The sequence below is a fragment of the Nicotiana sylvestris genome, chromosome 11 (assembly GCF_000393655.2).
Source record: "Nicotiana sylvestris chromosome 11, ASM39365v2, whole genome shotgun sequence".
Classification (NCBI taxonomy): Eukaryota; Viridiplantae; Streptophyta; class Magnoliopsida; order Solanales; family Solanaceae; genus Nicotiana; species Nicotiana sylvestris.
Genome location: NC_091067.1, coordinates 121,317,447 through 121,344,517, shown reverse-complemented (window position 1 = coordinate 121,344,517; position 27,071 = coordinate 121,317,447). Strand labels below are relative to the sequence as shown.

Sequence of the window (27,071 nt, the reverse complement as noted above, 5' to 3'; positions counted from 1 at the left end):
GTAAATAAGCTGTCACGCCTCCTTTTTCCCGGTGGGGATAGGGAGTTTTTCCAATTAAAGTGACATTAATCGAAATTGGCTTACTTATTTAATTCAGAGTCGCCACTTGGAATAGATTTATGGTGTCCCAAGTCACCGGTTTATTTCAAATCCCAAATTGAGGAAATTTGACTCTGTTTTAAATTGTGCGAAACCAGAAAAACTAGGTAAAGAATTTTGTTAACCCGGGAGAAGGGGTTAGGCATTCCCGGGTTCCATAGTTTTAGCACGGTCGCTTAGCAATTTATACTTAGCTTATTTTATCTAATTACTCATTTAAGGACCTATGTTTATTTTACCTTTTACCGCTACTAATCATTTGATAATCCATATTTAAAGAATTAACTTAAGATGATTTATGCGTACGTATACTCAATTCCTAACACTAAGTTTATAAATAAAAAATATTGATCCAAGTTGCGCGAACACATACTTTAAATTTATTTGAAAGAACCGTAATCATGATAGCAATTTAAAAACCGCGCCTAAAGCATTTCTACGAATAATTAATTTTTTAAATAATCGTAATCATGTCATGCAAACATGTACACAATCACGGTAGTAGTTTAAAATCCACGTCTAAAAGTATTTCTACGAGTGTTTGATTGAAAGTCATCTAATTTCCTAAGGTTCAAAATTTAAAGGCCAAAATCTAGATATTATGGATATCTAAAAATAAATCTTGAGGCATTTCTCTAAATGTTGTAAGAACCTGCTTCGAAACCTTATTCTCCAAGGAAACATTTTTAACAATAGGTATTGTAACCTTAACTCTATTAAGCAAAAAAACGGGACTGGATTTGCTGGCCCGTGAAGCCCAACATTATAACCACAAGTCGCATGTATTGAAACAATTGAAAACTTGTGAATCAAATATAATTAATTGTGACATTTCTTCAGAAAATGAAAACATTCATGATACCATACCAAACTGTAATTAGTCTGAAATATTACTACACTCCTAAACTATGATGACTTGGTGTCATGCCATAATTGGGCTCACTTGAAGCCCAAATGACAAAGGGAGGAAATGGTTTCCTCATAAGCTCACATGTGTACTTCAATTTAGACAAGCAATCGGAAAAACTACCCCATACTAATTTGCAATTATCTATGAAAAAAAAAGTTATTACAGGCTATTTTCAAAACCCTTTTTACATTAGCTATGCAGAAAAAACAAACCTCAAATTCCAAAACATAATCATACATACATCATTACATAAATGAATTCTACTAGACTTCTTCTTTCGAAATTCCAAGTTTATATGGCACTAGTTACTGCTATACTGCTGGATATGGGTGTTTCTTCAGCTTCAAACCAACCCGAAAATCTCAATTTTACTTCACCTTAAATGTTCAAGCTAACACAACCAAAAACAGGTTCCATTATTATCACAACATTAACAAACAAGTTCATATTTAGACTCTATTACAAATTGAAATTTCAGACCTAGTTCTGCTCAATAGTAGGCATGACAGAAGACATTCAAGAAACACATAAATGAAGAGATTAATTGGTAGAACATTTAACAAGCATGTAATTAATCCAAGGTTATAAATCTGATGATATTTATGGCATTCTAATGATAGGCTATAATTACGTATTTTAGTCGCTTATTACATTCTAATTTACTGCACTTTAATAGAGTTTGAGCTTTAATCGTTTGTGTTTTGCACTAATTGTATGTTTTATGCCTTGTAGGAGTGATTCCGAGCTATATAGATGTAATGGAATGAATTCAAGTGATTTGGAGCTTTGAAGTCTGAGTAAAATCCCAAGGAATTAAGCTGGTATCGTGTTCGGGGATCAACAAATGATAATTAAGAATGAACGAAGAATCGAGTAGGTATATTACGTACTGTCTAGTAAAATACACATAATTTTTCGCTCATAAATTCATTTGGGCTCCACAATATATGGTTGAAAATCTAATTCAAAGGGCTACAACTTTTATCTTTTACATTCTTCCAAATTCCAAAAAAGTGCTCCGCGGTCAGATCCGCGGCCGCGGATAGAACACTATGCAAAATTCATGGTCAGGTCCACGGCCGCGGACGTCATGACATGGAAAAGTATCCTTTTTAGCATAGGAGAAGGTATAATTGTTTGGTCCCGACCCTAATTGGTATATATACATGGAAAAATGGTATTTTGAGGATCATTGATAGACTTTTGATATAATTTAGACCTAAGGAGGCCAATAAGACAGAGACTCAACCTAAGGAGGCAAGAACACACTAGGAGCAAGGCGGAGAATTCTTCTACGATTTTTTCACTTCATTCTTCCTATTTAATTATTGGTTATGACTTTTAGTATTGTAGTTTTACATACTATTATGAATAGCTAATTTATTATCTAGAGTTTTGATAGAACCTTTTGTAGGATGGATTCTTGTTAGGTTTTAATATAATTTAGCCTTTGAATTTATCTATTTGTTCAGCTACGTGTTTATTTCAGTTGATTGAATGGTCATCGATTGACTGTGCCTATTTATTATGTGTCACTTGAGAAAGGATACATATTTAGGTAGTTGTTGAACAACGTCACTCTTAACATATGTGAGAAATCAATACAGTGGATTTAAAGGCAGGTTTAGAAATAACAAAGCCTTGACATGGTCATAATGAGCGGTTAGATAAAGCCCACTAGCGTAGTTCACAAGAATATGTCTAGTAAATTATTGTTATTGCTCGAGAGAGAATTACGGCACCTAAAGTTCTCATGATCAGCAGAGAATACATTAGCAAAATTGTAGGGAACATAGCTAGAAGGATTCCGATAATTGAAAAAATCATAACTCTAGACCTCCTTAATTTAGTCTCCAACCCCTTGTCTCGTTAGCTGATAATTTTACCGCTTTCTAGTATTTGCTAGTTAATTAGTTAGAAATATAAATCTCAATCTTTATAATTTATAAAATTGTTCAAACTTATCTTTTTAGTGATATTAAATAGATATAACTAAGCCTTAGATCTCTATGGGATTAGACTCCAGACTTATAGCCTAGATTACATTTGTAGCGACCAATTATCCTTTTTAGGACTAGAGTTGGGCGTGATCACATTCCAAAGCTATTACATTTAATGAGAGTAAAATCAATACCATAATAGCAGCAGATACCAAAAAAATAAATCTCTGACTTTGGAGAAGAGCAATCAGAAACAGAGATTCAACCAGTAACTAGAACACAAATCAAAGCACTGAGACCAAATAAAGGTCAGAAAACCAGAAGAATAGAGCTCAGCAACCCAGAAAATAGCAGCAACAAAACAAACCAACAGTAAAGAACAGCTCCAGAATCAAGCTTCAAGCTTGAGATATCTTAGGGATTCTATGTTGTGTTTGCTACTATGAATGCAGGAATTGAAAAGGAAAATGTAGGACTTTTCTCTTGAGAATGCAGAGAATTTAGTGTATGTTTTTTGGAAAAATTAGACTATCTAAAGAAAGAAAATGTGACAACCTGGCTAGTCATCTCATGAGTTACCGCTTTGTTTCCCCTATTTTTGTTTCTTATTGCTTTGTTTACCGGTACTATATATTATAGGGTTGATTGGCTCGGGTTCGGAAAGGTTTTGGTAAGGTTTGAGACACTTAGTCTCCTTTTGTAACGACCCGACTGGTCGTTTTGAGCAATTTCATCCGGTTTGGTAGTTTGAGGTCACGAGTAGCTTCATATTATGTGAATCGACTTGTGTGCGCAGTCCGGGCATGAAACCGGAAAGCTTTTATGTGAAAATATGAAAAACAAATAGTAATTTTTAGAGTTAAAATTTAGTTTTTAGTTGACTTTGGTCAATATATTTTGTAAACAGACCCGGATCTGTGTTTCGACTATCCGGGAGGTCCAAGGTAAAATATGGGAGTTGGGCGTATGCCCGGAATTGAATTCTGAGGTCCCTAGCCTTAGAAAACACTTTTTGAAGAAAATTGTTGCGCTGGTTTTCAAAAGAAATAAAGAAATGAATTAATGTTTGAACTCATTGGTATCAGGCGCGTATTTTAGTTCCGGATCCCGATACAAGTTTGTTATGATATTTAAGCCCTATCTGTAAAATTTGGTGAAAATCGGAATTGATTTGACGTGATTTGGACAGTCGGTTGAAAGTTCGAAAATCATGAGTTTTGAGGTTAAATTCATAGTTTTTGATGTTATTTTGATAATTTGATTGCACGAGCAAGTCCGTATGATATTTTTAGACTTGCGTGCATGTTTATTTTGGAGCCCTGAGGGCTTGTGTGAGTTTCGGATAGGTTTAGGCTATGTCGCGCTTGTTTTTGGATGATTCATCGTCGATTCTTCAAGCAAAAATAATACCACATTGAGCAAATGAGATCCAAATTCGGTTTTGTTTGAACCATTAGATCCATATCGAAATTATGGCCATAGGAAAAAGAATCATTGAATGCGGACATTGTATGAGAAGTTATGCTCATTCTCGTGTCAAGGAAAATTGTTGGTTCTGGTGTGGTCGCAAATGCAAACTTTTTATCGCATTTGCGATGTCCAGTTCGCAAATGTGAGATTTTTGTTGCAAATGTGACTTCTTCTAGCCCTGTGTTGTTCGTAATTGCGAGGGGTTCGCAAATGCGAACCCTGGGTCACAAATGCGACATCTGAGGCCTGTTAAGTGAGTTTTTGACGAGATTTTCACCCATATTTCAATTTTCTCAAATCCTAAACCTCCATGGGCGATTTTCCAATGACCTAAACTTCTCCAAATTATTGGGTAAGTGTCTCTAATCAATTTCCAACTATATTTTGTGATTATATCTTAGATTTAACATCAAATTCCTGAGAATCTAAAGGAAAATTTGGGAAAATTTGGGAAATCTTTCAAAAATGTAAAATGATGATTTGAATGACCAAATGGTATCGGAATTAGATAATTTTTGTATGGGTGAACTCGTAGCGGAATGGATGTTCAATTTTTGTAAATTTTGTTGGGTTCTGAGGTGCGAGCTCGGGGAGTTGACTTTTGTTGACTTTTTGCAAATTGTATAAGAATCATAGTTTTTTCAATTGAAATTGTTTTCTCTTGCATTATTTGATGTATTCAAGTCATTTTTGGCTAGATTGAGCTGAGCATTGATGAATTGGTAAAGGAAAAGCTAAATTAGGTATTGAATTGGTCGGATTGAGGTAAGTATCTTGCCTAACCTTGTGTGGGAGACTTCCCCTTAGGATTTGAGTCTTCTATGCTATTTGTAGTCTGTGCACGCGAGGTGACGAGTGTGTGCTCTGACTTATTTGTGAAAAATTTGTCTTTAGGGTTTTAAGGTCCTTATGTTCATTATGTGGGAAGTATTCCGTTATGATTGAGTTTCCTAATTGCTTAATTTACCTCTATATGTTTCATAAGATGTTGTTAGCTTCCCTCTAACTCTTACTTGTTACTTGGCCTTATTTTCCTTAATTGAAGCAATTGTTCTCCTTATCATTTTGTTATCTCTAAATTGTGAATTCCTCTATGACCCCGTGTATATATACTATGTGTCCAAATTGTTGTGGTGGTCGGTGTAGTTATCACGTGCCTGTTATATCTTGCTGTTTAGTGAAGGTTATTGTGCTTCTTGTTTTTTCCGTGATTCTCTTGTTATCGTGTATTCATACTCTTGGTGGTGTAATTCCTTGTGATTGGGTTGTTGGACTGTTGTTGATTATTCTTCATGTTGTTGCTATGTGTTTACTTAGGGACTACGGGCGATATCCCGGTAGATCCCCCCCCCCCCTTGCTTATTTATTTGGGACTACAGATTGGTAATTCCGGTAGACCCCCCTGCACATTTATATTGGAACTACGGGACTGCACCCGGTAGATTCTCCCAGTACTGGGTATTTATATTTGGGACTACGGAATTGGTATTTCGGTAGATCCCATGCGCACTACGAGTTGGACTACGGGATGACACCCGGGACATCCACTGGATATTTATATTTGGGGACTACAGGACGGTATCCTGGTAGATCCCCGGTTGTTATCTCTGTGTGGAGTTATGTTCTTTTCTGTGATTTTCTCTCTATTGTATTTGTTGTTATCAATTCAAGTGTTTTAACTGTTTAGATTTCTTTACTAATGTGATCCTTTGTGGTGGAATCCATAGTGTTTACAATACCTCTCCGTATTTATATATATATTTCAATACTTCAAATTTCAATAATTGTTATATTTTTAACTCAATTAGTTTCTCAATTAAATTTCATTAAATCGTTTGAGGTTGTATTTTACTTAAAAAGGAATTCTACTAAGTTAAATTATTAAATCTCATGTTAAAGGTAATAAATCATTCGATGTTGTGTTTTAATTAAAAATGGTACCTTCTTTATTCAAATGGTTTAAAAATTGTACTCTACTTTATGTTATATAAATGAGACTCCTTGAACATCTTAATTGCATTGGTTATGGACCCTATATACTGAGTAACATGAGAACGTCGTTGTGCAAAATGATATAGAAATATGTGGGCACGAGGTGTCGGGTGTGCTAAAGGTTTGGCAGTTGAGGTTATGATATGAGACATCAAGTTTGAGATGGCTGGAATTGTGCATTAGAAATGATATGATTTATTAAGTTGACATCACCTTCCTTATTTAAGTACATTTTTACTTGTCTGTGTTCCAACTATGTTGGTGTTAATTTACTCGATTATCTTTCATTTCCATCCGTGTTTCCCTTTATTATTTCTACTAATCGTAGTTTGTTCTTTTCCTGCTATAGATATTACTTTGTTATCTTTAGGTTGATAGTATATTATCATATCTTGTTCAATGTATTTGACCTTTAGGTGTCTTGACTGTTCCTCGTCACTACTCCACCGAGGTTAGTCTTTCTACTTACTGGGCACCGCTATGGTGTGCTCATACTATACTTCTGTACATTTTTGTGTACAGATCTAGGTATTTGGTCGGTAGAAGCTAAGTGGATCGTTGCAGTGGAGACTCAAGGTAAACCTGCTACAGCATTCGCAGGCCTCGGAGTCACCTTCATTTGTATTTAATTCCATTTGTTCCTTTTATTTTGGAGTAGTGATGTATTTATTTTGTATAACTACTCTTAAAAAGGCTTGTGAATTGTACCACCGGTTTTGGGAATTGTAATTTGTTCAGAGTAATTTAATTTACAGTTAGTAAATATCCATGTTATTACAGAAAATGTTAGGCTTACCTAGTTTAGAGACTAGGTGTCATCACGACTCCTTTAGAGGGATTTTGGGGTCGTGACAAGTTGGTATCAGAGCTCTAGGTTCATAGGTGCTACAATCCATAAACAGGTTTAGTAGAGACTTGTGTATCGGTACGGAGACGTCTGTACTTATCTTCGAGAGGCTGCAGAACTGTTAGGAAATTCCCCTTCTTTCATTCCTTAATGTGCGATATTGATTCAGCTTGAAGTATATAACTTATGTTCCTTTACATCCACTCATGTATAATATTATGCTCTCAGCGTTCTCCATGCGCCAGTGGTTTGTGATGCTATAGACAGGCTACGAAGGAGTCAGAGATGCTTAGGCATTGCCTCGACGTGTTGTCTAGGCTGAAGATACAGAGGCATTGAAAGACTATTCAATTGTTTGTATGGAAGCACAGCGGTTTCCGGCATCTGATTGATGAGTGCAAGCTTGGGAAGGTTTAATTGGTTGACTAGTTGTCGCGATTGTGGCAAGGCCACGAAGTAGGTGTTGATTGGGAATAGTTGGTGGTATTGGAGTACCTTGTGATTTATGTTGTACGAGATTTGAAAGTTAGTTTTGCGGATCATCAGACGTTGTTTTCTATGGCTTTACGCCAAGTGGAGGAGTCCAATAGCGGCATTCAGATTGCAGAGTTAGATTTATATTAAATTTGGCCTGAGGTATATGTATTTGTGGTATTGGTAGGTTCCCGGAATTTGTATATGACTAAGGTCTGAGATCTTGCACGGGACGATGTTGGGACTTTGACTGGGATTATTGCATATCGACTATCCGAATAAATAGGTCAGCTCTGTGGTATTGGGTCAGCATAGCGATGAAGTAATTGGTCCTTTGAATAGGAAATCTCTACTGGCATTTGTGGCAGCACTCTTGTATTTGACAGTTTGTGTGACTCGGTCGAGTTGGGGAGGTGCAGTCCTGATGGCTTAGTTGCGTGTGGGCGAATCTCGGAAGGGTCTCGATGGTTCGACAAAGGCTTGAGTTGGATGTCTACTATGGGCGTAAGGAATATGTGGTACATTGTGACTTTCTCCTGAATAGGTATCAGAAATTAATAGTGTTGACCTTATTGGCTATCATATGTGAAGGGTGTGCATTTTTGGAAGGGACTTAAGTTTTGATTTGCGGGTGCGTAGCATGGTAATTACTGGGTTTTGAGGCTTTCGGGGTTCATGTGTTGTTACACGGCTAGAAATCCTATATGGGTGCTTCAATAGAATTATAGGGTGTGAGTGATATATCAGCCATTTGATTTGCGTAGTTGAGTTAGGTATGGAAATTTCGATATTCCTGAGGTTTGGGGCTAGATGCCCTAATGAATGGACTATTTCCTGTTTGCAGATCTTGAAGAAATGTTGAGAATGCAATAATTAATAACATGTTTTATCGATAAGTTGTTGTGGATCTTTTTGAAGCATACTTACCTATTTGGAAATAATCAGGATTTGGGTTGGGGGCTATTTGAAAGCTCAATGAGAATATGTATCTTGTATCAGATCAAGATACATATTACCGGGCAGAATGGATATTATTTGTGCCCTTATCCTATGTTATGTGCTACTCTTTTATATTGTGTTAGGCGGTGAGGTTGTATGATTATTCCCCACGAATGTTGTAATTCTGTTCAGGCCTTATGGCGATGCGGGCAAGATAGCCCTTGTGATGTTGATTTGTTCATTGCACCTTAGCTGTACTTGTTTCTTTCATGTTCTAGCACTTCTATTCATTGTTCCCACAGTTTTACTTGTTCACTCTGTTGTGCCTGATATCAATATTTATGTGATCAGTAGACCCGAGCATTTTGGCTTAATGAGTATTTGGGAGCGGGCTGTGTGCCGTAATGGATGTTATGTGGGGTACCCTTTCATTGTGTTTATTTGGTGTTGTGTTTTCCCTGTGTGGGACGATTTGATGAAAGACTATACTTTTGTTGTCACACATGTTGTACTTGTTAGATAATTCTTATACTTGGCTTTTCCTTATTTGTGCTGCATAATTTAGTTATTGTTGGTTTGGTGTACGAACTGTGTAGTGTGAGAATCTGTGTGGTTCCATGGTGAGTTGTTAGTTGGGCTATTTGTACTGGCTGAGATGAGGTTCTTAGACCTGAGATTTGTACTATGGTATTGGGGGTGAGGAGTGCTTGGATGTATGTGGTTGTTTCTGCTAAGAGTTGGGTAATGGCCATTGGCGGGCGAAAGACTTTCTTGACTTGTTGACTTCATGAGCAGTTATAAATATCCGCATGTTTCTTTATCATGGGAAGTGTTGTGGAGGTCCGGAACAAGGTTATATTCAATGTGAGGTGTATTGTCGGCATTCAGGATGTTATTTGAACAGCTATGGTGGTTAGAGGTTATTGCTTCAGGCATTTGAGTTGTGTAGAACAGCATGTGATTGTATACTGGATTGGAATTTTGGCTCGATTCAGCTTGTTCAGGTTCATGCAGTATGATGATGTGGGATTCAGGTCCTATGATGAATTTCAGATGTTGAGGTTTGGGTTCTATCCTAAGGTTATGGACTAAGGATGAGGTGAGACCATCAGTTAAGTTGCATTGTCAGTCCTACATAGGTTTGGGTGATGGGGAATTGCCCGGGGTGTATGTATGAGGAGCTCATGCAGTGGTTCGATGGCCTTGGAACGACTCCGAGCACGTTCAAGGACGAACGTATGTTTAAGTGTAGGAGGATGTAATGACCTAACTGGTCGTTTGGAGCAATTTCGTTCGGTTTGGCAGTTTGATGTCACAAGTAGCTTCATATTGTGTATCGACTTGCGTGCACAGTCCGGGCGTGAAACCGGAAAGTTTTTATGTGAAAATATGAAAAGAAATAGTAATTTTTAGAGTTAAAATTTAGTTTTTAGTTGACTTTGGTCAATATATTTGGTAAACAAACCCGAATATGTGTATCGACGATCCCGGGAGGTCCGCGGTAAAATATGGGACTTGGGCGTATGCCCGGAATTGAATTCTGAGGTCCCTAGCCTTAGAAAATAATTTTTGAAGAAAATTATTGTGCTAGTTTTTAAAGGAAATAAAGAAATGAATTAATGTTTGAACTCATTGGTATCGGTCTTGTATTTTGGTTCTGGAGCTCAGTACAAGTTTATTATCATATTTAAGTCCTATTTGAAAAATTTGGTAAAAAACGGAATTGATTTGACGTGATTTGGACGTTCGGTTGAAAAGTTAGAAAATCATGAGTTTTGAGGTTAAATTCATAGTTTTTGATGTTATTTTGATGATTTGATTGTATGAACAAGTCTGTATAATGTTTTTAGACTTGCGTGCATATTTTCTTTGGAGCCCCGAGGGCTTGGGTGAGTTTCGAATAGGTTTAGGCTATGTTGCGCTTGTTTTTGGATGCTTCATCGTCGTTTCTTCAAGCAACAATAATACTACATTGAGCAAATGAGATCCAAATTCTGTTTTGTTCAAACCATTATATCTGTATCAAAATTACGTAGCCATAGAAAAAAGAATCATTGAATTTGGACATCGTATGAGGAAGTTATGCTTATTTTCGTGTCAGGGAAAAATTGTTGGTTCTGGTGTGGTCGCAAATGCGAACTTTTTATCACCTTTGCGATGCCCAGTTCACAAATGCGAGATATTTGTCGCAAATGTGAGATTTTTGTCTCAAATGCGACTTATGCCAGCCCTGTGTTGTTTGTAATTGCGAGGGGTTCGTAAATGCGAACCCTGGGTCGCAAATGCGACATTAGAGGCCTATTAAGTGAGGTTTTTGACGAGATTTTCACCCATATTTCAATTTTCTCAAACCCTAAACATCCATGGGAGATTTTCCAAGGACCTAAACTTATCCAAATCATTGGATAAGTTTCTCTAATTAATTTTCAACTATATTTTGTGATTATATCTTAGATTTAACATCAAATTCCTGAGAATCTAAAGGAAATTTTGGGGAAATTTGTGAAATCTTTCAAAAATGTAAAATGATGATTTGAATGACCAAATTGTATCGGAATTAGATAATTTTTGTATGGGTGAACTCGTAGCGGAATGGGTGTTCGATTTTTATAAATTTTGTCGGGTTCCGAGGTGCGGGCCCGGGGAGTTGACTTTTGTTGACGTTTTGCAAATTGTATAAGAATCATAGATTTGTCAATTGAAATTGTTTTCTCTTGCATTGTTTGATGTATTCAAGTCGTTTTTTGCTAGATTGAGCCGAGCGTTGATGAATTTGGTAAAGTAAAAGCTAAACTGAGTATTGAATTGGCCGGATTGAGGTAAGTATCTTGCCAAACCTTGTGTGGGGGACTTCCCCTTAGGATTTGAGTCTTCTATGCTATTTGTAGTCCGAGCACGCGAGGTGACGAGTGTGTTGTCGGACTTATTTGTGGGAAATTTTCCTTTAGGGTTTTTAGGTCCTTATGTTCATTATGTGGGAAGTATTCTGTTATGATTGAGTTTCCTAATTGCTTAATTTACCTCTATATGTTCCATACGATATTGTTAGTTTCCCTCTAACTCTTACTTGTTACTTGACCTTATTTGCCTTAATTGAAGCAATTGTTCTCCTTATCATTATGTTATCTCTAAATTGTGAATTCCTCTATGACCCCGTGTATATTTACTGGAACAAAATTATGTCCAAATTGTTGTGGTTGCCGGTGTAGTTATCACGTGCCTGTTATGTCTTGTTGTTTTGTTAAGGTTATTGTGCTTCTTGGTTTTTCCGTGATTCTCTTGTTGTCGTGTATTCATACTCTTGGTGGTGGAATTCCTTGTGATTGGGTTGTTGGATTGTTGTTGATTGTTCTTCATGTTGCTGCTGTGTGTTTACTTTGGAACTACGGGCGATATCCCGGTAGATCCCCCCTTGCTTGTTTATTTGGGACTACGGATTGGTATTCTGGTAGATCCCCCTGCACATTTATATTGGAACTACGGGACTACACCCGGTAGATTCCCCCAGTACTGGGTATTTATATTTAGGACTACGAATTTGGTATTCCAGTAGATCCCCTGCGCACTACGAATTGACTACGGGACGACATCTGGGAGATGCACTGGATATTTATATTTGGAGACTACATGACGGTATCCTGGTATATCTCCGGTTGTTATCTCTGTGTGGAGATATGTTCTTTTCTATGATTTTCTCTCTGTTATATTTGTTGTTATCAATTCAAGTGTTTTAACTGTTTAGATTCATTTACTGTTGTGATCCTTTGTGTTGGAATCCATAGTGTCTAAAATACCTCGCCGTATTTATATATATATATTTCAATACTTCATATTTCAATAATTTATACATTTTAACTCAATTAGTTTCTCAATTAAATTTCCTTAAACCGTTTAAGGTTGTATTTTACTTAAAAAGGAATTTCTACTAAGTTAATTTATTAAATCCCATGTTAAAGGTAATAATCATTCGATGTTGTATTTTAATTAAAAATGGTACCTTCTTTATTCAAATGATTTTTAATAATAACTTCATCTTTTCTTGTTGAGTTTCTTGGTTTAAAAATTGTACTCTACTTTATGTTATATAAATGAGACTCCTTGAACATCTTAATTGCATTGGTTATGGACCCTATATACTGAGTAACATGAGAACATCGTTGCGCAAAGTGAGATAGAAATATGTGGGTACGATTTGTCGGGTGAGCTAAAGGTTTGGTAATTGAGGTTATGATATGAGACGTCAAGTTTGAGATGGCTGGAATTGTGCATTAGAAATGATATGATTTATTAAGTTGACATCACCTTCCTTATTTAAGTACATTTTTACTTGTCTGTGTTCCAGCTATGTTGGTGTTAATTTACTCGATTATCTTTTGTTCCATCCGTGTTTCCCTTTATTGTTTCTACTAATTGTAGGTTGTTCTTTTCATGCTGTTGATATTACTTTGTTATCTTTAGGTTGATAGTTTATTATCATATCCTATTCAATGTATTTGACCAGTAGGTGTCTTGACTGTTCCTCGTCACTACTCCACCTAGGTTAGTCTTGCTACTTACTGGGCACCGCTATGGTGTGTTCATACTACACTTCTGTATATTTTTGTGTACAGATCTAGGTATTTGGTTAGTAGTAGCTGTGTGGATCGTTGTAGTGGAGACTCAATGTAAACCTGCTACAGTGTTTGCAGGCCTCGGAGTCACCTTTATTTGTACTTAATTCCATTTGTTCTTTTGTTTTGGTAGCAGTGATGTATTTATTTTGTATAACTACTCTTAGAAAGGCTTGTGACTGGTACCACCGATTTTGGGAATTGTAATTTGTTCAGACTAATTTAATTTAAAGTGTAAATACCCATGATATTACAGAAAATGTTACGCTTACCTAGTTTAGAGACTAGGTGTCGTCACAATTCTTTTGGAGGGATTTTGGGGTCGTGACACTTTTGAGGAAGCTTAAGTTGAAAAAGTCAACCAGATGTTGACTTATGTGTTAGAGGGCTCGGATGTGAGTTTTGATGGTTAGGATAGCTTTGGGAGGTGATTTGGGACTTAGGAGCGTGATCGGAAGGTGATTTGGAGGTACGGAGTAGATTTAGGCTTGAATTGGCGAAATTAGAATTTTGGCGTTTCCGGTTGATAGGTGAGATTTTAATATAGGAGTCGGATTGAAATTCCGGAAGTTGTAGTAGGTTCATTGTGTCATTTGGGATGTGTGTGCAAAATTTCAGGTCATTCGGACGTGGTTTGGTAGACTTTTTGATCAAAAGTAAAATTTGGAAGATTTTGGAATTTTAGGCTTGATTTTTATGTGATTTGGTTGATTCGATATTGTTTGAGGTGTTTTGAAGATTGGTACAAGTTTGAGTAGTGGTACATGATGTGTTTGCGCTTTTGGTTGAGGTTCCGGGGGCCTCGGGGTGATTTCGGATGGTTGGCGGAAAGTTTGGAAGTTGGTTTTTGGCAGCTGAAGATGTTCCATTGCTGTCATAACCGCACAAGCGGCTAGGTGACCACAGGTGCAGGATCGCAGAAGCGTAGGGGGAGCCGCAGATGCGGCCAATTAGAAGTTTAGCTGGAACTGCAGAAGCGATCGAGGAGGCGCACATGCGGTGGCGCAGGTGCGATATTTCAACCGCAGATGCAGAAATGGTCAAGTAAGTGGAAATCGCAGATGTGGTGGTCTAGACTGCAAAAGCGGGACCGCAGGAGCGAGATCTGGACTGCACGTGCGAAAAGCCTGGGCCAAAAGGTATAAATTATTTCCTTCGCAAATTTTTGGTTATTCCACCATTTCTAAGTCGGTTTTGGAGCTTTTTCGGAGATTTTGAAGAGGGAATTCAAGGGAGCTTCGTTGGGGTAAGATTGGTGAACCTAAAACTCATTTCTATGGTATTATTTCACGGATTAGAGCTGTAATTATGGAAATCAAGGGTTAAAATTTGGGAAAACTAGGGCTTGGTATAGAAGACCTTGGCGTGAGGATTTGATGGGCTATTTGTGGTCAGATTTTGGGACTTTTGATATGTATGAACTCGTGAGGAGATAAGGAATCTATTGATGTAAATTTTATCGAATTTTAAGACGTGGACCCGGGGGTCGGGTTTTGGTTAATTTCAGGATTTATGTTGTAAATTGATTATTTTCGCATGGGCTTCGTTCCCTTAGCATATTTTGACGTCGTGATTCTAATTTTGGATAGATTCAGCGCGAGTTGAGGCCGATTCGAGGGGCAAAGGCATCACGGGATAGAGTTTGGACCGGATAGAGGTGAGTAATGATTTTAAATGATGTTTTGAGGGTATGAAACCTCGGATTTTACATCGTTATGCTATATTGAGGTAACGTACACGCTAGATGACGAGTATGGGTGGGTCGTGGACCATTGGGGATTGTGACTTAGTCCATCCTGAATGACTGTTTTACCGCGTATTTGATTAAAAATTGTTTGTTGTCATCATGTTTTGGGGTAAATGTCATGTTTGGGCCTCGTGCCAACTACTTGGACCCTTAGGGAATTTTTACTACTATTTCCTCACTGTTTTGATTTTACATATGTACTCAGTCATGCTATACTATATTGTTTCATAACTCAGCCATGTTTACTCTGTTTTAACACTTTAAATGATATTTTAGGCTGAGCATCATATTTTACTGTGTCCGAGTGGCTTTTAGAGATTTATGATTGAGTAAGGCCGATGGCCTGTGTTGCGAAGATACTTTTGGGTCGGGCTGCACGCCGCAACAGTGATACACTAATTTATGATTATGAGGTCGAGGGCTTGAGATACTACGCCACAAGGTGGCTTGTTGATATGAGGCCAAGAGCCTATTGATTATGTCACGAGATGGCTTGATATTGACCTTGGGCCATAAGGGGCCCCTCCCGAAGTTTGTACACCCCCCAGTGAGCGCGGGTACCCATTGTGATTTGAGATATAGCCCAAGGGGCTGCTGTTGTTCCATGTTATTTTTCGAGGGGCTGATTCTGTTGGTATTATGCCCGAGGGGCGGTTTATATGTGTTTATCTTTTCTAGCTGCCTGTCATTTACTAGTTTAACTGCTAAAAGGTATTTTAAAGAAGCTTAAACTGAACTAAGGTGTTTTATGAGATTTCACTACTTTGTTGCACTTTACTGGTTTTACTTTGCCTCTTTATAGCATGTTGTTGTGTTTTTACGTGATTTCTTATCGCTCAGTCTTCATTTATTGTTATTACTCACTGAGTTGGATACTCACTTTACTCCCTGCACCCTGTGTGCAGATTCAGGCGCTTCAAGTCCTGCTAGCAAGGGTTGATAGCTTCCAGCAGATTTTCGGAGTCCACTAGGTAGCTGCTCGGCGATCGCAGCCTAGTGTTTCTCCCTCTATCATTATTTCTTTCTCTTCTACTGGATTTTTTAATAGACTGTGTAGTCCTTTTTTCCGTATTCCTAGACTTGTGTTAGATGCTCATGACTGGTGATACCCCAATGTCGGGCAGTGTTGTTCTTTCGCAGATTATATTGTTTCATTGTTTATTTGGGATCTAATTATGTTAAAGTCTTAAATTGTTTTATTTTAATTGATAATAATAAATTGGGTGTTGTGTCGGCTGGACTTGTCTTCACGAGAGGCACCATCACAACTGGGTCTGGGTTTAGGGTCTTGACAAGTTGGTATCAGAGCCTAGGTTACATAGGTTTCACGAGTCATGAGCAGGTTTAGTAGAGTCTCGTGGATCAGTACGGAGACGTCTGTATTTATCCTCGAGAGGCTGCAGAACCTTTAGGAAAACTTCATATTCTTGAAATTCTTATCGTGTGAATCTGTCGATCCTAGTATTAAACTTTTATTATTCTATTCTCTCACAAATGATGAGGACACGCGCTACCGGTCAGTATGGACGACCAGCTGTGGCCACTAGAGGCTGAGGACGCAGTTGTGATCGCGGCAAGGGCAGGGGTGTGGCCCACACAACAAGTAGGACAGCACCTACAGATCCACCAGCCTCCCCAGTTTAGGATCAGGTCCCAGTTGTGGACGCTCCAGCAGCACCAGCTCAGGCACCAGGTGTGTCCATTATGATTCTGGGTCTTCAGGAGGCCTTGGCTCAGATTCTATCAGTATGCACTGGCCTAGCATAGGTCTCAGTTACTACTGTTGCACCTACTTCTCAGGCCTGGGGAGGCACTCAGACTCCCGCCGCTCGCACACCTGAGCAGGTCGTGCAGGGACTTCAGACACCGAGGGCATACCCAGCCCAGCCGGTTGCAGCTGCTCAGGACTATGTAGCTCCTGCCATGCCAGAGGATGAGTAGAGCAGGTTGGAGAGGTTTGGTAGACTTCAGCCTCCCACTTTCAATGGTGCAGAGGGCGAGGATGCCCAGGGTTTCTTGGACAAGTATCAGAGGATTCTTCGCACAACGGGTATTCTGGAGACCAGCGGGGTCGCTTTCACTACTTTTCAATTTTTTGGAGTTGCCTTCACTTGGTGGGAGGCTTATGTGAGGCGTATGCCTGTTAGTGCAGCACCCCTTACCTGGCAGTAGTTCTCCGTTCTCTTTTTGGATAAGTATGTGCAACAGTCTCGCAGAGAGGAGCTTTGCAGGCAGTTCGAGTGGTTGCGTCAGGGAGAGATAATTGTGACACAGTATGAGATGAGGTTTTCCGAGTTAGCTCGGCATGCTATTTGTTGGTTCCGACAGATAGAGAGAGAATTATGAGGTTTGTTGATGGCCTCACATATCAGCTTCGCATTCTCATGACCAGGGAGAGGGTATCTAGTGTTAGTTTTAGGAGGTTGTTAACATTGCTCGTGAGATTGAGTCAGTTCATCGCCAGGAGCGAGATGAGAAGATGGACAAAAGGCCTCAAGGATCTGGTAGTTATGATGGTGCTCCTTCGAGAGGTCAGTTTCAGCACAGCAGAGGTCGTCCATTCAGGCATGCTCAGCCAGCTCGCCCAGGTTATCGTGAGGCATCATCGGGTCATGGTTCTTACGGTTCTCATCAGGTCCAGTCATCACTCAATTCCCTTCCAGCTTAGAGTTTGTCCTATGCTCCGTTAGTTCAGGGCTCTTCTATGTCGAGTGCATCTGCTAGTCATTCCGTTGCTAGGGGTTCCCTTCAGTCCCCGTTTCCAGCACCCGGAAGTTGCTATGAGTGTGGAGAGATGGGTCATATGTGGAGGCAGTGTCCTCATCATCTTGCGAGTTTATCTCAGTAGAGGAGTTAGCCATCGGCTTTAGCGCCAGTTACTTCACCACCACCCATGCACCAAGCTAGGGGTGGAGGTCAGTCAACTAGGGTTCGCCCTAGAGAGGGAGGTCGATCAGGTGGCGGTCAAGCCCGTTTCTATGCACTTCCAGCTAGACCTGATGCTATTGCTTCTGATGTTGTTATTACAGGTATTGTCTCAGTCTGCCACAGAGATGCTTCTGTATTATTTGATCCTGATTCCACTTGTTCTATGTGTCATCATACTTTGGTCATTATTTGGGTACGCCCCGTGAGTCTCTTGCTTCACATGTTCATGTATCTACTCCGGTGGGCGATACTGTTATTATAGACCATGTGTACCGGTCGTGTGTGGTGACTATTGGGGTATGAAGACTCGAGTAGATATTTTGTTGTTATGTATGGTGGATTTCGATGTTATATTGGGCATGGATTGGCTATCTTCATATCATGCTATTTTGGACTGTCATGCTAAGACCGTGACATTAGCTATGCCGGGGGCACCACAGATTGAGTGGTGAGGTTCGACTGATTATGTTCCCACTAGGGTAATTTCATTTTTGAAGGCCCAGTTTATGGTTGGGAAGGGTTGTCTTTCGTATCTAGCCTTTGTGAGGGATGTTGGTGCAGAGACTCCTAGTATTGATTCTCTTCCAGTTGTGAGGGATTTTCCTGATGTATTTCCTGCAGACCTGTCGAGCATGCCATCGGATTTTGGTATTGATTTGGTGCCGAGCACTCAGCCTATTTCTATTCCACCGTATCGTATGGCACCAGCGGAGTTGAAGGAGTTGAAGGAGCAGCTTTAGGAACTCCTTGATAAGGGGTTTATTCGGCCTAGTTTAGGGTGCGCCGGTTTTATTTGTGAAGAAGAATGATGGCACGATGAGAATGTGCATTGATTATAGGTAGCTGCGCAAAGTAACAGTTAAGAACAAGTATCCTTTTTCGCATTAATGATTTTTTCGACCAGATTCAGGGAGCGAGAGTGTTCTCCAAGATTGATCTTCATTCAGGTTATCATCAGTTGAAGATCAGGGACTCGGATATTCTTAAGACAGCTTTCAGGACCCGATATGGTCATTAGGAGTTCTTGGTGATGTTTTTTGGGCTGACCAATGCCCCAGCAGCATTCATGCATTTGATGAACAGCGTGTTCCGGCCTTATATTGACTCGTTCGTTGTAGTCTTCATTGATGATATTCTAGTGTATTCGTGCAGTTAGGAGGAGCACGCGAAGCATTTGAGAGTTTTGTTGCAGAGATTGAGGGAGGAGAAGCTTTATGCAAAGTTCACCAAGTGTGAATTTTGGCTCCGTTCAGTGACTTTCTTGGGGCACGTGGTGTCTAGTGAGGGTATTCAGGTTGATCCGAAGAAGATAGAGGCGGTTCAAAGTTGGCCCAGACCGTCCTCAGCCATAGAGATTCGCAGCTTTCTTGGTTTGGCGGGTTATTACTGCTGGTGTGTTCAAGGATTTTCATCTATCGCATCGCCCTTGACCAAGTTGACTCAGAAGGGTGTTTCGTTTGTATGGTTGGATGAGTGTGAGGAGAGCTTTCAGAAGCTCAAGACAGCCTTGACCACAACTCTAGTGTTAGTTTTGCCATCAGCTTTAGGTTCATATACCATATATTGTGATGCTTCGAGAGTTGATAATGGGTGTGTGTTGATGTAGGAGGGTAGAGTTATTGCTTATGCTTCTCGTCAGTTGAAGCCCCATGAGAAGAACTATCATATTCATGATTTGGAATTGGCTGCCATTATTCACATGTTGAAGATTTGGAGGCATTATTTGTATGGTGTGTCTTGTGAGGTGTTTACCGATCATCATAGCCTTCAGCACTTGTTCAAGTAGAAGGATCTCAATTTGAGGCAGCGGAGATGGTTGGAGTTGCTAAACAATTATGATATCACTATATTGTACCATTCGGGGAAGGCCAATGTAGTGGCCGATGCTTTGAGTTTGGCATATATTCTAGTTGGGGAGAGACCTCTTGCAGTTTATGTTCAAGCTTTGGCCAATCGGTTCGTGAGGTTGGATATTTCGGAGCTTAGTCGGGTATTGGCTTGTGTGATTTCTCGGTCTTCCTTATATGATCGCATCAGAGAGAGCCAGTATGATGATCGTCATTTGCTTGTCCTTAAGGACAGAGTTCAACACGATGATGCTAGAGATGTGACCATTGGTGATGATGGGGTGTTAAGGATGTAGGGCCGGATATGTATGCCCAATGTGGATGGGCTTCGGGAGTAGATTCTGGAGGAGGCCCATAGCTCACGGTATTATATTCATCTGGGTGCCACGAAGATGTATCCGGATCTGAGGCAGCATTATTGGTGGAGGAGAACAAAGAAGGACATTGTGGGATTTGTAGCTCGGTGCAGCAGGTGAAATATGAGCATCAGAGACCAGGTAGCTTGCTTCAGTAGATGGATATTCCAAAGTGGAAGTGGGAGCAGATCACCATGGACTTTGTAGTTGGGCTCCCACGGACTTTGAAGAAGTTCGATGCTATTTGGGTGATTATGGATCGGCTGACCAAGTCTTCGCACTTTATTCCTGTGTGTACTACCTATTCTTCAGAGCGGTTGGCAGAGATCTATATCCGGGAGATTGTTCGTTTGCATGGTGTCCCAGTTTCCATCATTTTAGACAGGGGCACTTAGTTTACTTCGTAGTTTTTGAGGTATGTGCAGCGAGAGTTCGGTACTCAAGTTGAGTTGAGCACAGCATTTCACCCTCAGACGGACGGACAGTCCGAGCGCACTATTCAGATATTGGAGGATTGTGTCATTGATTTCGGAGGGTCATGGGATCAGTTTCTATTGCTCATAGAGTTTGCTTATTACAATAGCTACCAGTCGAGTATTCAGATGGCTCCATATGAGGCTTTGTATGGGAGCCGGTGTAAATCTCCAGTTGGTTGGTTTGAGCTGAGTGAGGCTAGGCTATTGGGGACAGACTTGGTGCAGGATGCTTTAGAAAAGGTGAAGGTAATTCAGGAGAGGCTTCATACAACGCAGTCGAGACAAAAGATTTATGATGACAGGAAGGTTCAGGATGTGTGTCCTACATGGTTGGTGAGAAGGTTATGTTGAAGGTTTCACCCATGAAGGGTGTTATGAGGTTTGGAAAGAAGGGTAAATTGAGTCCTCGGTTCATTGGGCCTTTTGAGGTGCTTGGAGGATTGGGGAGGTGGCTTATGAGCTTGCTTTTCCACCTAGCTTGTCGAGTGTGCATCCGGTATTTCATGTTTCTATGATCCGGAAGTATATTGGAGATCCGTCTCATGTTTTGGATTTCAGCACGGTTCAGTTAGATGGTGATTTGACTTATGATGTGGAGCCAGTAGCTATTTTGGAGCGTCAGGTTCGAAAGTTGAGATCAAAGGATATAGCTTCAGTGAAAGTGCAGTAGAGAGGTCGGCCCATGGAGGAGGCTACCTGGGAGACCGAGCGAGAGATGCGGAGCAGATATCCTCACTTGTTTGAGGCTTCAGGTATGTTTCTTGACTCGTTCGAGGACGAACGTTTGTTTAAGAGGGAGAGGATATGACGACCTAGCAAGTCGTCTCGTGAGTTACCGCTCCGTTTCCCCCATTTCTGCTTCTTATTTCTTTGTTTATCAGTACTATGTGTGATCGGGTTGGTTGGCTCGGGTTCAAAAAGGTTTTGGTAAGGTTTGAGACACTTAGTCTCTTTTGAGGAAGCTTAAGTTGGAAAAGTCAACTGGATATTGACTTATATGTTAGAGGGCTCGAATATGAGTTCTGATGGTTCGGATAGCTTCGGGAGGTGATTTGGGACTTAGGAGTGTGATCGGAAGGTGTTTTGGAGGTACATAGTAGATTTAGGCTTCAATTGGCAAAATTGGAATTTTGGCGTTTCTGGTTGATAAGTGAGATTTTGATATAGGGGTCGGAATGGAATTCTGAGAGTTGTAGTAGGTTCATTGTGTCATTTGGGATGTGTGTGCAAAATTTCAAGTTATTCTGACATGAATTGGTAGACTTTTTGATCAAAAGTAAAATTTGGAAGATTTTGGAATCTTAGGCTTAATTTTGATGTGATTTGGTTGATCCGATGTTGTTTGAGGCATTTTGAAGATTGGTACAAGTTTGAGTAGTGGTACATGATGTGTTTGTGCTTTTGGTTGAGGTCCCGGGAGCCTTGGGGTGATTTCGGATGGTTGGCGGAAAGTTTGGAAGTTGGTTTTGGCAGCTGAAGATGTTCCATTACTGTTATAAACGCACCTGCGGCTAGGTGACCGCAGGTGCAGGCTCGCAGAAGCATAGGGGGCCGTAGATGCGGCCAATTAGAAGGTTATCTGGAACCGCAGAAGCGATCGAGAAGGCGCACATGCGGTGGCGCATGTGCGATATTTCAACCGCAGATACGGAAATGGTCAAGTAAGTCGAAACCGCAGGTGCGGTGGTCTAGACCGCAGAAGCGGGACCGCAGGAGCGGGATCTGGACCGCAGTTGTGAAAAGCCTGGGACAGAAGGTATGAATTATTTCCTTCACAAATTTTTGGTTATTCCACCATTTCTAAGTCAGTTTTGGAGCTTTTTGGGAGATTTTAAAGAGGGAATTCAAGGGAGCTTCGTTGAGGTAAGATTGGTGAATCTAAAACTCGTTTCTATGGTATTATTTCACATATTAGAGCTGTAACTAAGGAAATCAAGGGTTAAAAATTGGAAAAACAAGGGCTTGGTATTGGAGACCTTGGCTTGAGGATTTGAGGGACCATTTATGGTCGGATTTTGGGACTTTTGATATGTATGAACTCGAGAGGAGATAAAGAATCTATTGGTGTAAATTTTATCAAATTCCGTGACGTGGGCTCGGGGGTCAGGTTTTGGTTAATTTCGGGATTTATGTTGTAAATTGATTATTTTCGCATGGGCTTCGTTCCCTTAGAATATTTTGACGTAGTTATTCTGATTTTGGATAGATTCGACGCGAGTTGAAGCCGATTCGAGGGGCAAAGGCATCGTGGGCTAGAGTTTGGACCGGATAGAGGTGAGTAATGATTTTAAATGCTTCCCTGAGGGTATGAAACCCTGGATTTCACATTGTTGTGCTATATTAAGGTCACGCACATGCTAGATGACGAGTATGGGGTCGTGGACCATTGGGGATTGTGACTTAGTCCATCCTGAATGACTGTTTTACCGCGTATTTGATTGAAAATTGTTTGTTGTCATCATGTTTTGGGGTAAATGCCATGTTTAGGTCTCGTGCCAACTATTTGGATCCTTAGGGGATTTTTACTGTTATTTTCTCACTATTTTGATTTTACATCTGTACTCAGTCATGCTATACTATACTGTTTTCATAACTCAACCATGTTTACTCTATTTTGACACTTTAAATAATATTTTTGGCTGAGCATCATATTTTACTGTGCCCGAGTGGCTTTTATAGATTTTTGACTGAGTAAGGCCGAGGGCCTGTGTTGTGAGGATACTTTTGGGTCGGGCTGCACGCCGCAGCAGTGATACACTAATTTATGATTATGAGGCCGAGGGCCTGAGATTGTACGACATGAGGTGGCTTGTTGATATAAGGCCGAGAACCTATTGATTATGCCACGAGAATGCTTGATATTGCGCTTGGGCCGTAAAGGGCCCCTCCCGGAGTTTGTACACCCCCAGTGAGCGCGGGTACCCATTGTTATATGAGATATAGCCCGAGGGGCTGGTGTTGTTCCATGGTATTGCCTAAGGGGTTGATTCTGTTGGTATTCTGCCCGAGGGGCGATTTTTATGTGTTTATCTTTTTTAGCTGCCTGTCATTTACTTGTTTAACTGCTAAAAGGTATTTTAAAGAAGCTTAAACTGAACTAAGGTGTTTTATGAGATTTCACTACTTTATTGCACTTTACTGGTTTTACTCTGCCTCTTTATAGCATGTTGTTGTGTTTTTACGTGATTTCTTATCGCTCAGTCTTCATTTATTGTTATTACTTACTGAGTTGGAGTACTCACTTTATCCCTACACTCTGTGTGCAGATTTAGGCACTTCAGGTCCTGCTAGCAAGGGTTGATAGCTTCCAGCAGATTTCTGGAGTCCACTAGGTAGCTGCTCGCCATTCGCAACCCAGTGTTTCTCCCTCTATCATTATTTCTTTCTCTTGTACTGGATTTTGTAATAGACTGTGTAGTCCCTTTTTCGTATTCCTAGACTTGTGTTAGATGCTCATGACTGGTGACACCCCAATGCCGGGCAGTGTTGTTTTTTTCGTAAATTATATTGTTTCATTGTTTATTTGGGACCTATTATGTTAAAGTCTTAAATTATTTTATTTTAATTGTTTAAAATGAATTGGGTGTTGTGTCGGCTGTCCTTGTCTTCACGAGAGGCGCCATCACGACTGAGTCTGAGTTTAGGGTCGTGACGAAAAATGAGTGGTCTTATATAGAGGAGAGAGCAAGAATGGAAGGATGGGAGCGGGTCCAACAACAAATACTACCCGGTATAATCCCACCAAGTATGGTCTGGGGAGGGTAGGATGTACGCAGCCTTACCCGAAGACTGTTTCCGAATGACCCTTGGTTAAAGAAGGTGAAGGAATCCCTCATAGCAAGACAAATAGTTAGAAAACTAAATCGAAGATAACAAGAAAGAATAGCAAGATAGTACCAATAACAAGTAATATCAAGATAGTATATTTAGGCAGATAAGTCCAAGGCAGCACACGAGAATATGACAAAGTCCTGCTAGCAAACTGCGGAATACCGAAGGTAAGTAGTAACAGAACAAGACACGCGGCTATAGCAAACTAAGGAAAAATGGGTACCATACTGGCACTAATACTATCGAACTAGGGAGGACAAAGGGAAATGCCCGACTACCTACTAACCTTCCACCCTAATCTTCCACCTCCACGCCCTTCTATCTAGGGTTATGTCCTCGGTCAGCTCAAGCTGCTTCATGTCCTGCCTGATCACTTCACCCCAAGACTTCTTTGGTCTACCTCTACCCCTCCTCTCACCTCCCAAGGCCAACCTCTCACATCTCCTGATTGGGGCATCTGTGTTTCTCTTCTTAACATGCCCAAACCATTTCAACTTTGCCCCACGCATCTTTGCCTCCACAGGGGCCACTCCCACCTTGTCTTGAATAACTTCATTTCTAATTCTATCTAATCTAGTATGCCCATACATCCATCTCAACATCCTCATTTTCGCTACTTTCATATGCTGGATATGTGACTTTTTGACCGGCTAAAAAGGATGCTATTCCTTTGCCTATGGGCTTGACTTTGTGACTTTCATATTCCAGCATAAATTTTAGAGATATCAGCTGTAAAAAAGGATAGTACAACATCTTTTTCAATAGACCTGGCACAACTGTCCTTTTTACCAATTTTTAGCATCTTTCAACACCAAAAAAGGGACAATTATCCAATACTAAAAACTTCCGATATTTTCCCTAAAGTTTATCCATTCATACTTCCAAATTAACCCCTTTAGGTTCTTGTTATTACCCTTTTTACCCCCAATCTGACCTAATTTCAGTTGTTTCAATATACTTTAGTCCCTACTATTATCTTCTAGAACCTTCTAGGCAATTCCAGACTTAGACTCCCTGATTTTGGTTTCCAATTACCCCTTTAAATTTTTCAATATTACCCTTTCAACTCTTAAACCATTCAAACCTCAAAATCAAATAACTAAAGCTAAATGACACAACCCTAAAACCAACCTGATCATGATGGCACCTATCGCGAAACTAGGCCAGCCGACATAATTCCCGAATTAACCATTATTAAATAAAAGTCATTTTTAAGTCTTTAATTAATCAAATATTTCATAATGTAAGTCTAAATGACCAATGCAGGATAAATACACAAGCTCGACATCGAGGTATCACAAGTCACGAGCATCTACTAAGGCTTGAATACAACGAAGAGTCTGAAAATATACTAAAAACAATCTAAAGAAGACAAGAGGGAGAAGAGCAGGGCTGCGAACGTCGGGCAGCTACCTTGCTAACTCCGATCACTCTGGCACTGAGCAATCAACACCTGCTATAGAGTTCAGAAATACCTGAATCTGCACACAAGGTGCAGGGAGTAATGTGAGTACGCCAACTCAGTAAGTAATAAAAGTAAATGAAAGTTGAGCAGTAAGAAAACACGTAAACCACGACATAACGCTACAGCAAATGCAGTACATTTCCAAAACAGTACAAAAAATCATTTTCTTTGTAAATCAAGCTCAGTTTCAGTAAAACCTTTTAAAACAACTTTCAATAGTTTCAAACGAGTGATAAAACATTGAGTAAAAATGATAGAAACGTAAACAGCCCCTCGAGCAAAAACATGTACCATAAACCGCCCCTCAGGCATAATATCAACCAAACCAGCCCCTCGGGCTACCTCACATTCACTCACAATCAGCCCCTCGGGCATAACATGAATTAGGAACCGCCTCTCCGGCAAAACATGGATCAACAACAGCCCCTCGAGCAACAATATGAAACAACAACAGCCCCTTGGGCTACATCATGTCACTCACACTAGGTACCCGCGCTCACCGGGGGTGGACAGACTCCTGGAGGGGCTCCTACAGCCCAAGCGCAATAACAAGTCATCTCGTGGCATAATCAAGCAGGCCCTCGGCCTCATAACAAGCCACCTCGTGGCATAACAAATCAAGCCCTCAGTCTCATAATCATGAATCAGTACAACACTGCTGCGGCATGCAGCCCGATCCTATAATATCCTCACAACACAGGCCCCCGGCCTCACTCAGTCGAAATCTCTCAAGCCACTCGAGCAATAGTAAAACATGATGCTCAGCCCAAAATATTATTTAAATATCAAAACGGAGTAAATATGGCTAAGTTATGAAAAACAGTAGAATACAACATGACTGAGTATAATATGAAGTCAAAACAGTAAGGAATAGTAGTAAAAATTTCCTAAGGGTCCAAACAATTGGCACGAGGCCCAAATATGGAATTCAGCCCAAAATCCTATAATACTTTTCAAAACACAATTATATCAAATAGTTTTCAATCAAATACGCGACTTAACAATCATAAGGGATGGACTAAGTCACAATTCTCAACAGTACACGACCTCACGCTCGTCATCCAGTGTGTGTGTCACCTCAAAGTAGCACAACGATGTGAAATCCAGGGTTTCATACCCTCAGGACAACAGTTACAATCA

At 40.2% G+C, this 27,071-nt stretch overlaps 1 protein-coding gene across 1 annotated transcript; it reads right to left on the bottom strand.

The window, feature by feature from the left end:
- Positions 1-24,747: 24,747 nt before the first annotated feature.
- On the bottom strand, positions 24,748-25,074 carry LOC138881578 (uncharacterized). The gene has a single exon (XM_070161814.1). The coding sequence runs from the start codon at positions 25,072-25,074 to the stop codon at positions 24,748-24,750; it is 327 nt and encodes a 108-aa protein (XP_070017915.1).
- Between the last annotated feature and the right edge of the window lie 1,997 nt (positions 25,075-27,071).

Coding starts and splice junctions, on each gene's coding strand:
- LOC138881578 (XM_070161814.1), bottom strand. CDS start 25,074: ATGAGGATGTTGAGATGGATGTATGGGCATACTAGATTAGATAGAATT.